Raw genomic sequence first — 13578 nt, 5'->3', positions numbered from 1 at the left:
ACAAGTACAATATTTCTATTTAAAATCTAGATGAGTAGATGTATAAACTTGCATCAAATGGAAATATTTAAGTGAAGTAATGGTACCTTACAGATGTAATACAATATTGGTTTTACATGTGTCCCCTCCTATTCTTCTCACCTACTGTAAAGTTGAAACACACACTTGACTTTCCAAGTTCAAGATGGGTTATTTTAGGGGGTGGGTTTTTCGAGTGTGCTAGGTGTCTTACATAATTAATGCTCCATATTACCTTACATCCTCACTTCCCTGGTTGCGCTATAAACAATGCTTGCTCATTAACTATTCACTGGATTATTTCGAACAGAGAAATGTTTCTGCAGATCCAGAGCGTGCGCTGACGCTCAGCCCCAGGCGTCTGATTTCATAGTGGTGAATAAGTCATACTGTCTCCATTGGTAATATTTTACCTTAACAGAATATCCCCTTACATGTAATCAATGGTTAGTTGGTAAGGTACCTGCATATCAAAGCCAGGCTTGAGGGGATGGTAAAAAGCTGTATATTTACAAGATTCTATCAGTAGGGAAGAGGTCAAAAATATCCAATATGGGAGCAGAAGCAATTACTTAATAACAAACATTATTGTTGTTTCTAATCCCCTGATTCCCTTTCATTATAAATTATGTTCACCACCGTGATAAAGTATATTGGCATTGTCTGGCCCATTTACTTTTGTTTTAGATAAATACCAAATAATGTTACATTGCTATGTATAGGACATTACATAATTATGTTTGTAAGAAATCATAGCTTTTAACATTATTGCTAATGTTTAAGAATACAGCAAATGATGTATGAAAAACAGTGAAGAAAGAGAAAATGTGTTTATTTTCACATCACTTTAATCTGTACTGTTATTATTAAGTCGTCACACTTTTCAACATAAGTTTTTATAAAAAGATTACAATAGTCCCTTATACTTTTTTATTTGACCTAACTAAGTCAAATAGAAGTGCAACATCACGGTGCCTTGCCAATGATGAGGATGCTCATGAGGAAGACCATGATGAAGAAGATCCACATGAAGAATCTGTCCATCACCTTGGCGATCTTCTTCCACTCAGCCCCTTTGGCACATGTTGCCCTCTGCTCTCGAAAACATTTAGCAATATATTCTACATTGCGCACCAGCTTGGTGTCCGCACCAGGGAAGCCACTGCCATGGCTGCAGAAAATGCAAGGGCCGAAAGTAACGCAGGGGCTTTGAGGTGGGGGCTTTTTGTCTTCGGGACAGCAGGGCAGCTTTTGGTCTTCAGGGTAGCAGGGGACCTTCTGGTCTTCTTTAAAGCAGTCACCTGTGGGGATTTCCCCATTAGAGCCCTCATATTTCCCCGGTGTGAAGCTTGAGAAGTGAGTCCCCTCGTCTCTGGTGATGTGGGGCTGGGCCTTCACTCGGGGGGGGTGCTGCAGCTTGGGAGTCTGAGGTCTGGGGTATTTGCTACCCTGACAATCCTGTTCAGTACTGTGGCTTCCTGGTTTACCGTTAGCATGAATATGAGAGTTAAGGTGCTGATTGCGGATGTCCTCCTGGGGGAAGTGGGAAGAGGAAGAAGAGGAGGAGGAAGAGGCGCAGTTCTCGCCCACCTCATAAACAAAACAAATCTTGGACATATAGTCAATGATGAGGACTTTAGCCCACTGGGGGACAGGTTTGGCCTCCGCACCACAGAAGTGGATGTTCATGATGAAGATGGTGAGAGATGTGGAGGCTGTGACCATGGTCATAGTGGCAATGTAGTACTTCCCTGCAGGCAACAGATAAAAGCAAAACAGACAGGGGTGAAGGTTGCTCTAAGAACTACAGTAAGAAGAACAATATTTCGTTAAATGTTGTCATCGTTATTTAACTTTGGTATTTTTCTGTGGAGATTTCTCTCAAATATAAAGCCATGTTTTGATGCATGATTGCAAGTCACCTTCTAAATCTGCTATACATATTGGCTTTTAAAAAATCCTGTTCTTTTTTTCCTTATTGCAATTTTATCTAGAACATCTTTTTTTAGATCCAGATTTCTGTACATGTATTCAACTCTTCTTCTTTCTTCTATAATAATGACATGTATGTTTTCTAAAAATATTATTGAATTGTTTATTGTTTGTGTATGTTTAATCACTCTTGGTGCTTTGGATAAACCACAGCTCCAAAGCAGAGCGTGTTTCCTTTCGCTGTGCATGATGTATAGGGATATGGCTTCTACTTTAAAAAAAATTGTGACCTGACCAAGTTCCAAGTAGAAATGAAACATATTCATAGCAATTTGTACACCTTTGTTGCATGAAGTAATTGTGCATGCATTATTTTGTTTAGTTTGAACAGAATGCTAATCTCTTACCTATTAGGGGCACACTCTCGGATGGAGGCATGCTCTCAGCCACCATCAGCTGGAACACAGTGAGAGCCAGCAGAACGGTCACTCCCAGGGAAACCTTCTCCCCAGAGTCTGCAGGCAGGTAGAAACCCAGAGGAGCCAGGAAGGAGATGAGGAAGCAGGGGAGGAGGAGGTTGAAGATGTAGAAGGAGGAGCGGCGCTGCAGGAGCACTGTGTAGGTGATGTCTGGATACGGGTCAGAGCAACAGCCGTACATGATCACGTTCTTTGTGGCTGGCATCCCGTGGCACTCCCACTCCACATTCTCCACAAAGTCTGACAGGTCACCGCTGTCCATGCCCATAATGATGTCTACCTGGAATGAGAGTAATGAGTGATTGAGACTACATGAGGCTCAGCTCCACCCACACACAAACACACACTTGTGTATGACCACATAAATAATGGCTCTATTTATCAGTCTGAAAATGTGCTTGCTAGCTTTATTTAGTGATCATTTACAAACCTGATTGCCATTGTAGGTCCAGGAACCAAAAGTCAGGTTACATTCCTGGCTGTCAAAGGGAAAGTAGGAGACATCCACCACACAGGAGCTCTTGGTTATGGCAGGAGCATCCCAGGTTATCTCTCCATTGTAACGCAATTTCACATTGGTGTCCATCGGCCCTGAGGAGTCATCATCGGCTCTGGAGGAGGAAGAAAGACTTACTGAATCACGTGTTAGTTGGTTTAATCAATGTATGCTTTAGAGGCTGAGTTAACTGTGTATTAACTACATCTTTATACTACGCCAATTCAACAGTCCTACAATAAAACATTCACTTATTAGAATAGGATATTCAGATTGGTGCCTCAAAAATGACAATATAGTTGATTCCACACTCTATGATCACTGATACATACATTTCTTACTAGCCTGCTAAGCATCTGTTAACTCAGTATATATATCAACATTGAGTGCATTGTATATAGGACATGATTATGGCCACTTTAATAAAGACATTACAATATAATACGTACACTACATATCCTATGACATAATATGCACAACTGATGTACTTAACTTCCTAACACAATATGTAGTCTGAGTAAAGCATGATGTAATTTTTGTATGTGATGGACTTCATAAAAAAACATTTTTGTACATATACTGCATCTTTACAATAGATTCTGATTTCCTTTCATTTAAATCCTTTGCGCCCTTGAATATTGTTAGTAAGGCTGTGAAAGTGATGCGCTCTGAAGGGTGAATGTGCGTAATCTTGCCTCTGACGGCAATTAGTCTTTTAGCACAGTGTCCTTAACCAATTCAAATGAGGATTTGCTTTAATAACGTGTGTGTGGGGGTTGTGCATGCTTGTGTGACGCACGGCGTACTTGTTATAGAGCACGACGTCGGGCCTCCACACAAGGCTGCTGGGGATGTGGATCACATCCAGTCCGTCATAGTCCTCTTTATCCCACTGCAGGTAAGTATCATGCCACGTCTGCCTGATCCACAGGTAAGCAATCAGCACCTGGTTCCTCTCATCCTATACACACACAGGTCAAACAATTGAGAACAGACACACACACCACACACACATACTAACAGCAGTTTAAAGAGAGCTTTTCTTGGTCTCCTAATCCTCTGTTGTTCATTAACTCTGTGTGAGATTTGAGGGGTTCAGATTATCACAACAGCTGAAATCAAGACCTGTCTATCAATATCAGGTGGATGAGCAGAGTCTCTTCCTGAAGGAGTGGATGGGGGTAGTTTTGGTATCGTTAAGCGATCAATGGAAACGTTAACACTTTGTGTAATAAGAAACTCCAACACACACACACTTAACTGTTTCTGGCCCCTCTTCTAAATCATGACAAACTAACATCAGGCACCACAGTGACATCACGTTTAGTAAGAGAGCCCTCTTCTCTATTCTGAAAACACACACAAACACACTAACACAAACAGACACTCACACACACAACACAAGTGCTAATTCACTGTGGGCTGACACGGCAGTGAACCTGAACAGAAACATGAGCCAGCTGAGTAACAGTAAGCCGGGCCTGTACAGTAGGAGGTCTGTCTGTCAGTCACACACATCTACATTAACACACTCATCCTATGGAAACCACTGTTATAGTGATGTTAGAAAAATAGTTCCAAACTCAATATATTTGTGTTTTCAGTCCTTGTTCAGAGCATGGTGTTAGTAGTAAAATCATCAGGGATTACAACTTGTTAGTTTAAAGTGGACCTATCATGCTATATTTGAATAATATAGTGTAGGACCATACCTATATAAGGCATATTTATACTTTTTTTTTTGCAAAATACCAAACAGATCATGCATTTTAGCCATGCCTCATTTTGCTCAATTTCACATTTTTTAGCTCTGTGTTTGTAAGGGCAGATAAGGGCAGAACAGCACCACCTACAGGCCTGGCATATGTACTACAGCGTCTCCAGCGCTTTCGAACGGCAATGGCCGTGGCTGTCTCCTCCTGATTGGTGGAGTTGGCCCAATAGCCGTAGTGCCACCGTCCTGACGTCAGGACAGTGTTCAAATCTGGATCAGTTTTTATCAGATCCGTTGCAGCCCCTTTTTTAGAGATTTGGGTATGGAGGAAAATAGAGAGGGTTGTGTTTTCTGACACTTGGTGAGTTCCCTGGAACACCGGGGACACATATTCATGTATAAAAGACGTACAAAAGTGCATTTTGCATGATAGGTCCCCTTTAAATGGGTAACCAGGTTTGCAATGTGACAAACTGATCGTCCAAGAAATGTTTTGTTGACTTGTGATTTTTTTAGAGTGCTATGATGAATAATGAGGTTTCAAAGTCAGATAAAAGGCATCAAAATAATATTTAAAAAACGTATCTTCTTATGAGTATTATACCTCTGCAGTTGTGATTTAATATAGCGCTACATTCTTTCACTTTATAAAGTTGTTTTGCCAGCCTGTTCTCTGGTTTAGAGAAATATGGTTTATTTGACCATTAAAATCTTACCATAATATTTACTAAGCACTGTAATGAGCGATGATGAGTTTCAGATCTTGCCTAAGAGCTGGTACCCACCATGTCTTTGATCTGAGAGAGGGTGATCTGTAAGGTGACGTTGAGGGCTCTGTCCGTGTCCTCTACAGGCCGCAGAGCGCTGGAATAATTCTCCATCAGATCATTCAGGAGCTTGTGAGCATAATGACCCTGAGCCGAGTGGGCCACTGGAGAGAAGAGACATTGTGATAGGTACATTTCAAGTTCAACAAAACATCTCTAGAGATTCTTTATTTATTTTGTACCAACAATGAAATAGAGATGAGGCTGCTGTGGAACCGTTACCAATATGGAGATTAAGTCACATTGATTGAAACAGCACCTTAACGTTGTCCTAATTATGCATTTTATTTAATCTTAACCATTTAATATAGATGTATGATGACTAAATATTTTTTATTCAGAAAAACAATGCAATTAACATTGATAAATGTGTGTGTACAAGTTAGAAACACCACCATTTCTTGAACAAATAATTCACAATAGCACCCAGATCCTTTTCCTGCAAGTCTGACTCACCTTCAGGGAGCAGCATCACCAGACAGATTATTGGTATCATCTTGATCATGTAGTAACGCCTCCAAAGAGTAATAAAAGGTGAGTGCAACAGCAATAATCATCCCCTGACAGGCCTACATGCCGCCCGTTCGACCCCAGTTGAACTAAATTGCAGATAGCAGGGCCTCGTTTCATGAGAGCGTCCTCGTGGTCAGACTGCCTCTTACTGCTTGGCAGGGGAGCCAGCATCTCTGCCGAGACACGGAACAAAACTCCTGCTATCACATAGCAGCAGAAACAGGATGCCTACGAGTCATCGCCTCACCAAACACACTGGGTCTTTCAGCTGTCAATCAAACGCCTGCAGCCAGGTGAGTTGCTGACCTGCTCCAACACCACCCCGCCGACTTTAGGAAGATATGAAGGAAATGAGAAGGGGAACTCAATCACTCAAACATACAAAAAATTATCAGGTTGGGCTAGAATAATATCATGACTAGTTCTTTGCATGTTGAAACAAATAAACAATTACATTAGTCATGTTTCTTAATTGTAAAGTGACAATAAAAGGACATATTTTCATCACTTGATGCACTTTCTGCAAGTTGTCTTTTTACATTAAACGTTGCAAATCATATTTTTTATATAACAACTAATCTACATTTTCTTTTCTTTTGGTTGAAGTTAAACACCAGGAAGTGAAGTTGTTTAAACAAATTCACCAAAAAACGACAAAGAAAATACATATTTTCTATTATATGTGAAAGATTGATCAATTGTCATGCCCTTCTTGAAGTTTAACCTACATTTTTTGTCTTATTTGATTTTGGTTATTTTCTGTCACATTTGTACTAACTTATTATATTGTTATTTATTTATTCTGTTGAATGTTTTGTGTAACCGCGCCCATATTGTATTATTGTCATTTAGGACTCCCTGAAAAAGAGATGGTACATCTAATACAAACTTTAAAGTAACAGATATACCCTCTGTTACATCACAGGCACTATATATTTCCCAGCGGCAATACTGTGGCTGTTTGTTTTCTAACATCTCCAAACATCTAAATTAGTTTAATCTAGCATGGCTGTAACAAAGTATATGAAGGTATGCTCTGTTGAAGAGAGTCTTAAGGAAACTTCAAAACACTAAATAATGCAACTTAATTTATTTGGCGTGCATTTTAAAAGCACAGAGCGGTTATTATAGCGGCATTAGATGAGCCAGGAAGCATGCTCCTTTTTCCGGTCTGATATATTCCTCCGTGTGTGGAACACTTCTCTCTGCTCTGGGATGCCTGGAGGACTTCCAGATGCTAGGAGATACGACAGCATCCAGTGGGAGGGTACAAAATGAGCTTTTGTCACTCCGGATGCCTGAGGTGTATTGCTGCAACTAAATCCATTGTTAAATAGTCACTAAGGTTTTAAAGGATCGACACTACAAGCTGCTGATTAGTTGACAAACACATCAATGGCAGATTTCCTCCTGTTAAGAGCGAGTGTGCAGGCTGGAAATCTGTGTTCAAATTATTGCCAGGGATTCTTGGAGACACAACATGCCACCAGGCAGGCCATCTGTTAGTGTGCTCATTCCCAGCATGCCTCACTACAAGCCAGGTGATCTGAGCATTTTGATAAGTGCCTATATCACTTCCTTGTTGACGCTCCAAACAAACAAGAAATATGCTTATTTAAACGAGGAAACGTATGCAACAGCAAGGCAATACTACTGTACAGAAAGGCAAATACACATAATACATTCATCAGTTCTTCTGCATGCACATTCATCTAAATTGGCCTTCTTGCTCCTTTTTCACTGGCAATGTAATTCCCTGTGGGTTCAATTTCTGTTGGTCTTGTAAATATAGTGCCTCAGCCTAGTTTTTATTCAAATATATGCACAGTCTAACAAACTCATTAACACACGTTGGATCATAAACACCAACAACTATAACGTTTTATCATTTATTTTCTATTTATCAATATTGTGACTGAGGTTAAACTAATAAGAAACTGATTGTCTTATGCTGTATGAACATAACATTGTCCAGGTAGTTTCTTGTTGCTGCTTGATTTGTTAAAATTCCCTGGGGGAAGGGGAATTATTCCATTTGATAAATATCACAGAGCTCAGCAAAGACATGTGACAGAAAGGACAGAGTGTGGATTAATTTACACAGACTTTAATATCTTTATTTACAGATGAATCATTTTTGACATATTTATCTGTTGGCGTAGTTAAGATGATGCAATATTTCAGATTCATTTTGAACTATTTCCATACAGATTGTGACAGGTTGTGTTACTGCTGTTTCTTTTGTTTTCTTTCAGTTTAAAAACAAGAATTCAAATGTATTCCTGCAGGAGGCCAAAACCAAATAAAAATTTTAAAAAAATGTAGGGGAAAAGGGACAGGTGGAATAAGCCAGGTCAAGAAATAGGTGTGGGGATGGAAGCTGGGGTTTGCTGCAGGAGCTTCGGGTTATTCAAACAGCTGAAGTGGGAGAAATTGAGGCGTGAAAACAAGTATGGCTACTGTGTGTGTGAACACCTCAGTGACACTTCATGAGCTGTTGTAATACTGGGAATAAGCCTCGTCCTACAGTGTGTCTGTATAACTTCTTGTTTGCTACCTGGTGCACTTTACTTACTTTCCCACAAGTGAAGGAAGTGATGTTAGACACATCGCAAACACATTTCAAAATTGCTATCAATTTAAAGATGTTAAGTAGTAGGACTCCGCCCATTCCCCGCTTAGAAAAACAAACTATAAGTGTGTAAAAAAATCCCCAGCGGGTGGAAAAGAGCCTCCTTGAATGGCTTAATTTGCTCCTAGAAATGTTTACACGCGTGAAATTAAATGCACTGCATAGGCAAGGCTAAGCCGCTGACAGCCGCTTCTTGGACACAGCCAGACAAGCCGGGGGAGTGGCAGGCGTGGGCGGGGTCTCAAGTCTGGCATCTCGCTTCAAAAGGGGGCGAAGATGTGTCTGAAGTTCTCTGAATGTAGCGGAATGTCGAATTGAACTTAAAGAAACCAGAGCGACTGATTGGAGTGAGGTACGGCAGAATTGATGAGCATGGAGGGGGGGGGGGGGGGGGGGGGGGGGGGGGAGGGAATCTGTGGAGGTGAGGAGTCCACGTGAAAAGAAGAGGGCAACGGGGAAAAAGACGCCTTCAGACAGCGGGAATTTGGAGGAGAGAGGGGGTACATGTGTGAGGAGGGGGGACAGTGATAAAGAGGAAGATGAAGAGGGTTGTCAAGATTCAGTTACTGAGCAGGAGCTCTGTCGCTGTCTCCACGTCCCAGGACTTCGACGACAACGCCACTATTACTGCATTCTGGGAAGAAAAGACAGAAACCATTCAGAAACACAGTTTTATTCTGCAGCAGAGTTCAGCCGTGCAGCGCACAGTGGGGGGGGAACCAAGTTCGAGAGATACTTACTTTTTCAAAGCCCATGGCACAGAGTTTGTCTATTTTGCGTGTGTACTCCGGACTTGAGACGGGAGCGCCTGCATAGACATGAGACCAGAGCCTCGCTGTCTGTTTGAACATCTCTGGGTTCTGCTTGTACTGCATGATGAAACAAATGTAAGAAAGGTTGAACGTTGTTTTTTTTAAAGGGGCTCAGCATATCATCATCATCGGGCTTTTTCTACTCAGTATAAATCTCCCAGCACAAATGCACATACGGGAAAAGTAGTGCACTTATGATCCATCTTTACTATTTTGTATGCCTGTCTCAGATTGCAGATTGCCAATAAAATTATTTTGAGGCTGCTGAGACATTCAGAGCCAGAGGAAGTAGATCTGCCAGACAGACGTTTCCATGCATGTTTAAAATGTAATGCCGGTGTAGATTATCATTATCATAAACTATTACAATATAAAACTGGGCTCTTTCAATTCAAAAAGGGGTTATTAAGCAGTAAAACAATTTGAAAAATAGTGTTGGGGCTGCTGCTATAAGATCTATCTTATCTAACCTTATTTCACTCCTTTGTGTGTTTCATTGGGATGTGGGCAGATTAGCAATAGATGACTGTTACTACACAACAAGGATTAGTGATCGTTTGTAGGTGTTCGATAGAATAAGAAAATCAGGGGGGGTGCTAACAGCTGACTGCCTACACATTATATTTCACTGTACTGCACTGCATATTCTTTAACCTGTAACACTTAATCAGTGGGCAGCACAGAAAGAAGAAGAATGCATCCACTTATTTACAGCAAGGTGATTTGAGTTAACAATCCAGGATCCTACAGAAGAGAACACTAAAGAAATATATGAACAAATGAACCTACTCCTAACTAACATCAGAGTGCAATCATGACCAATGTTTCCTTTTAGTCAACATGTTGGTAGTGCATCACTTGTCCTGTCAACATGAGAGGGGCTGGAGGTCTAAGTAACTAAACACAATGGATTCAAGGCACACCCATATTCTATGGTGAGTCCCAGGGCCATCATATTTATATGCATAGATAAAGACTTGAGATGCATTATATTCAGTACATGTTTAGTTACTGTGTGCCAACTAAATATTGGGTTCTGTGTGACAGTTATTTAAAGAAAAATAAGAAAAAGGGTATACATTTCAAGACACATAACACCATAAAAATTAAGCAACTGTTCCTTACTTATGGAAAACTGTCCACACTGGCAGATGTGTGAGGTGAATATCATAAACAACATCTTAGAATAAAACTGCTCTGGACAAACTTTAAACATTTTTTACATTTAGCTAAGTCCAAAACAGAAGTCCCTGACACTGCCAGAATGATATTACCAGACAGCTCTGTAAGGTCATGAAACATGAGTCATGACGAACACATCAACACTGTCGTAATATGCTGAGTAATCTTGTTGTTATCAGTTAAGAACAAAAATGATCAGCCAACTGTAATTAAAGAAAAAGATTGAGCTATATCGAAGTACTATAGTAACCAAATCTCAGAAAATATGTCAGCTTAAAAAATGATAACGATCAAATCCACAGCAAATCTGTCAAACTAAAATCAAACACACATGCACACCCACCTGATTGGCTACCACTGCGTCCTGTGGATCATCTGGTTCTGCGGCTGCCAATAAGGCTTGTAGTGACAGGAGGACCGTCCTCAGTGTCATAGCTGCTGCCCTGGAACAACATACAGGAGACTGTTTAGTGCAAATTAAGGACAACTTTCCTCAAGGCAACAGACGGATGTGTTTCCGTTACTGCATGGGATGCTGTAGGACTATTTTTCCATACTAATCATGAAAGTGGACAAGCTAGTTTATATACAGGGTTTGAAAACAAGGTTTGCCACAATAAGCCTATCACTTGCTTATTCAGGATAGTGGTACACAAATAATTAAACACACCTTTTGTTTACAGAGCTGATGATGAAAGTAGACAAAGAATGAGTTTCCTTCTCATTACTGTTTATATTTGTACATGTAATGTGCAGTACCGATCGAGCTCTCGCAAAAAAAGAGTTGGCAGGTAAAGCAGAAAGTTATTGAGCCAAAGAGCAAGTGAGCATTAAATGATTCTGGAAACAGACGTTTAGTAGCGTGACAAAAGAGGATCTAAGCACAAGTCCAGATGAATTTACTGAAAAAAGATTGTATAGGAGCTAAACTGACTTTTGGTAAGTAGGTTTCTGACCAAAGACACATTAACATTTAATCCAAAAATACATTTGAACCACGTGTGCCTAAAAAACCTTATGGGATTAACAACTAATTATTTCCACATCATTATTCCCATTCACTGCCTATTGGGGCTTTGTATAGTTTTAAAGGTGAAATAATTAGGACGATAATTGTGTTGGCATCCAACAACAACTTAACCAGCTGCACATTAGAACAGTAACTTAGATATTGTTATGACTTTGTTAGGGAAACAATGTTACAAAACTAAAAAAGCCCATCATGACGGATGTGTGATGAAGAACGTTAGGAATGCTGGTGGACATTCACTCACCACTGGTCTTTGAGAATGTCCAGACATATTGCACCTGTGACTGAGCTGATGTTGGGATGCCAGATCTTTGTGATAAACCGCACCTGAGAGATTAAATGGAAACGGGACGAGGAAAATACTTTGTGAATAAGCCAGGTTAGTAGAAAACGTTGGAAGCCAATGTTCTCAATGAAAAAGGGTTGTTATCAGAAACATTAATAGTAAAAAGTCCATACCTTGGGCGGATTGAATGGATATGTCTCTGGAATTTTAATTTCTAGTTGATATCTACCCCCTGGAAGAAATGACAATCAATCATTCAACAATCAAGACTAGTTCAAGCATTCGTTTAAGGGAACGCTTGAAAAGCAAATTGCTTTAGTTTAACATCATTAAGGAGAAAAGCCACATGTAATAGTTAGTTAGCGAGGCCCTCTTAAAGGAAAGTGATGGACAACCTTGTGCCACAGGTTAGAAATGAGTCTGAATGAGCCCCTCACCTTCATATGGTGTGTCAGGGGGCCCTGCTATCTCCCCTTTAAGTTCTGTGAAGTTCTCATCCACCAGGTCCACCTTTATCTGGTTTTTGCTCGTCTGAAAGAGTTAAAAAGGCACACAAAATTAGTATTACAACTTGAGCAGACAGAGATGCAGACTGCAGAGTGTTCAGCTAGCTGGCTGTCAAACTCAAACCTGCCTATGCAGCAGAAGTTGACACCCCCCGCAGCATTAGCCAAAGTTGACCTCAACTTGTTGCACACATCTTACGGATCTACAGAGATAATACGACCTCTCACCTACGTGGAGATGAGTATAAGTAGATCTAAGAGGACATATATGAGAGTTGAGCCCTACACGCGGATCAAGAAACCCATCGTTGCTAACACAGCTAGCTTCGTTACCATGGGAGGCAGGAGAAGCTAGCCAGTTAGCAATATTAACTTAAAACTGAATTATTAATGCGTCCATAACCCTATAACATGCTTGCTATCAACAGTGGCGTCCCTGGCGTTAACTTCCCCACAGTGGCATATTAACAGCTAGTACTAGTAGCGTCTGCCGTGTTTGGTACAGTTAGCTCGGGCTAGCAGCTCCGTGATCATAGAGCTGTCAGCCAGCGACGCGTCACTAACAAACATACACCCAGTCAGAGAAATACACAAATAAAGCGGTAACATTAACTGAGGAGTGTGGCAACCTACCTCTTCGCTTTTGAGCACCTCCTTGAATTCACGTTTTATCCTCTGAACTGCGATGTTGGCCATGGTTCCCCGTGTTCCCGTCCGGTTGGGGCCTCGCCGCCGTTAGCTGTCCGCTGGTTCTCCTACAGCAGCTCCTCTTCAGATACCACCTCGAAAATAACAGCTGCTGATGCGATGTTAGTCCCGGTTATCAATGTGCTGCTTTAATTCGTTTAAATAGCTCAACATGTATCCAGCATCTCTCAAATGTATAACAACACAATGGCTGGTTGTACTGAAAACATTTTAATACCAAACTGCATGCAGTCTGGAGGAGAGGGGGTCATGTGATCTGTATTGCCATCCTGAACGCCTTCTCCTATTGGTCGATCTGGTTGATGATGAATAATTTACCATTAATAATATTGTTGTTTTTATTATTTAGATTCATGTCTTTTATGCTTGACTTCACTGTATTAGACTTTGGAATGCTTATGACAATGATGCGTTGTGTAAAACAACATATGCAATTGGTTTTT

At 40.7% G+C, this 13578-nt stretch overlaps 2 protein-coding genes across 2 annotated transcripts; both read right to left on the bottom strand.

Moving 5' to 3' along the window:
* Window positions 1-914: 914 nt before the first annotated feature.
* Window positions 915-5971, bottom strand: LOC117485521 (neuronal acetylcholine receptor subunit alpha-9-II). Its single transcript, XM_034134086.1, has 6 exons — window positions 5923-5971; window positions 5425-5570; window positions 3732-3886; window positions 2860-3040; window positions 2358-2709; window positions 915-1769 (listed from the first exon to the last, which is right to left on the bottom strand). Exons 1-6 carry the CDS (start codon window positions 5969-5971, stop codon window positions 985-987), a joined length of 1668 nt encoding a protein of 555 aa, XP_033989977.1. The 3' UTR covers window positions 915-984.
* A 2099-nt stretch (window positions 5972-8070) lies between these two features.
* On the bottom strand, window positions 8071-13407 carry ube2ka (ubiquitin-conjugating enzyme E2Ka (UBC1 homolog, yeast)). The gene is made up of 7 exons (XM_034134085.1): window positions 13061-13407; window positions 12359-12452; window positions 12095-12153; window positions 11880-11962; window positions 10949-11048; window positions 9352-9480; window positions 8071-9245 (listed from the first exon to the last, which is right to left on the bottom strand). Exons 1-7 carry the CDS (start codon window positions 13121-13123, stop codon window positions 9171-9173), a joined length of 603 nt encoding a protein of 200 aa, XP_033989976.1. The 5' UTR covers window positions 13124-13407; the 3' UTR covers window positions 8071-9170.
* Between the last annotated feature and the right edge of the window lie 171 nt (window positions 13408-13578).

This window comes from Trematomus bernacchii, unplaced genomic scaffold (assembly GCF_902827165.1).
Source record: "Trematomus bernacchii unplaced genomic scaffold, fTreBer1.1, whole genome shotgun sequence".
NCBI lineage: Eukaryota > Metazoa > Chordata > Actinopteri > Perciformes > Nototheniidae > Trematomus > Trematomus bernacchii.
Note: the sequence above shows the minus strand (reverse complement) of the source record. Positions and strands in the feature narration are given on the sequence as shown.

Excerpts from the sequence above, each read along its gene's own strand:
- ube2ka (XM_034134085.1), bottom strand. The coding sequence starts at position 13,123 with ATGGCCAACATCGCAGTTCAGAGGATAAAACGTGAATTCAAGGAGGTG. Across the intron at positions 12,453-13,060 it reads AGGTGCTCAAAAGCGAAGAG|ACGAGCAAAAACCAGATAAA; the intron begins GTAGGTTGCCAC and ends TAACTCTTTCAG. Across the intron at positions 12,154-12,358 it reads CCCTGACACACCATATGAAG|GGGGTAGATATCAACTAGAA; the intron begins GTGAGGGGCTCA and ends CATTTCTTCCAG.
- LOC117485521 (XM_034134086.1), bottom strand. The coding sequence starts at position 5,971 with ATGATCAAGATGATACCAATAATCTGTCTGGTGATGCTGCTCCCTGAA. Across the intron at positions 3,887-5,424 it reads TCTCTCAGATCAAAGACATG|GATGAGAGGAACCAGGTGCT; the intron begins GTGGGTACCAGC and ends GTGTGTGTATAG. Across the intron at positions 2,710-2,859 it reads GGACCTACAATGGCAATCAG|GTAGACATCATTATGGGCAT; the intron begins GTTTGTAAATGA and ends CTCTCATTCCAG.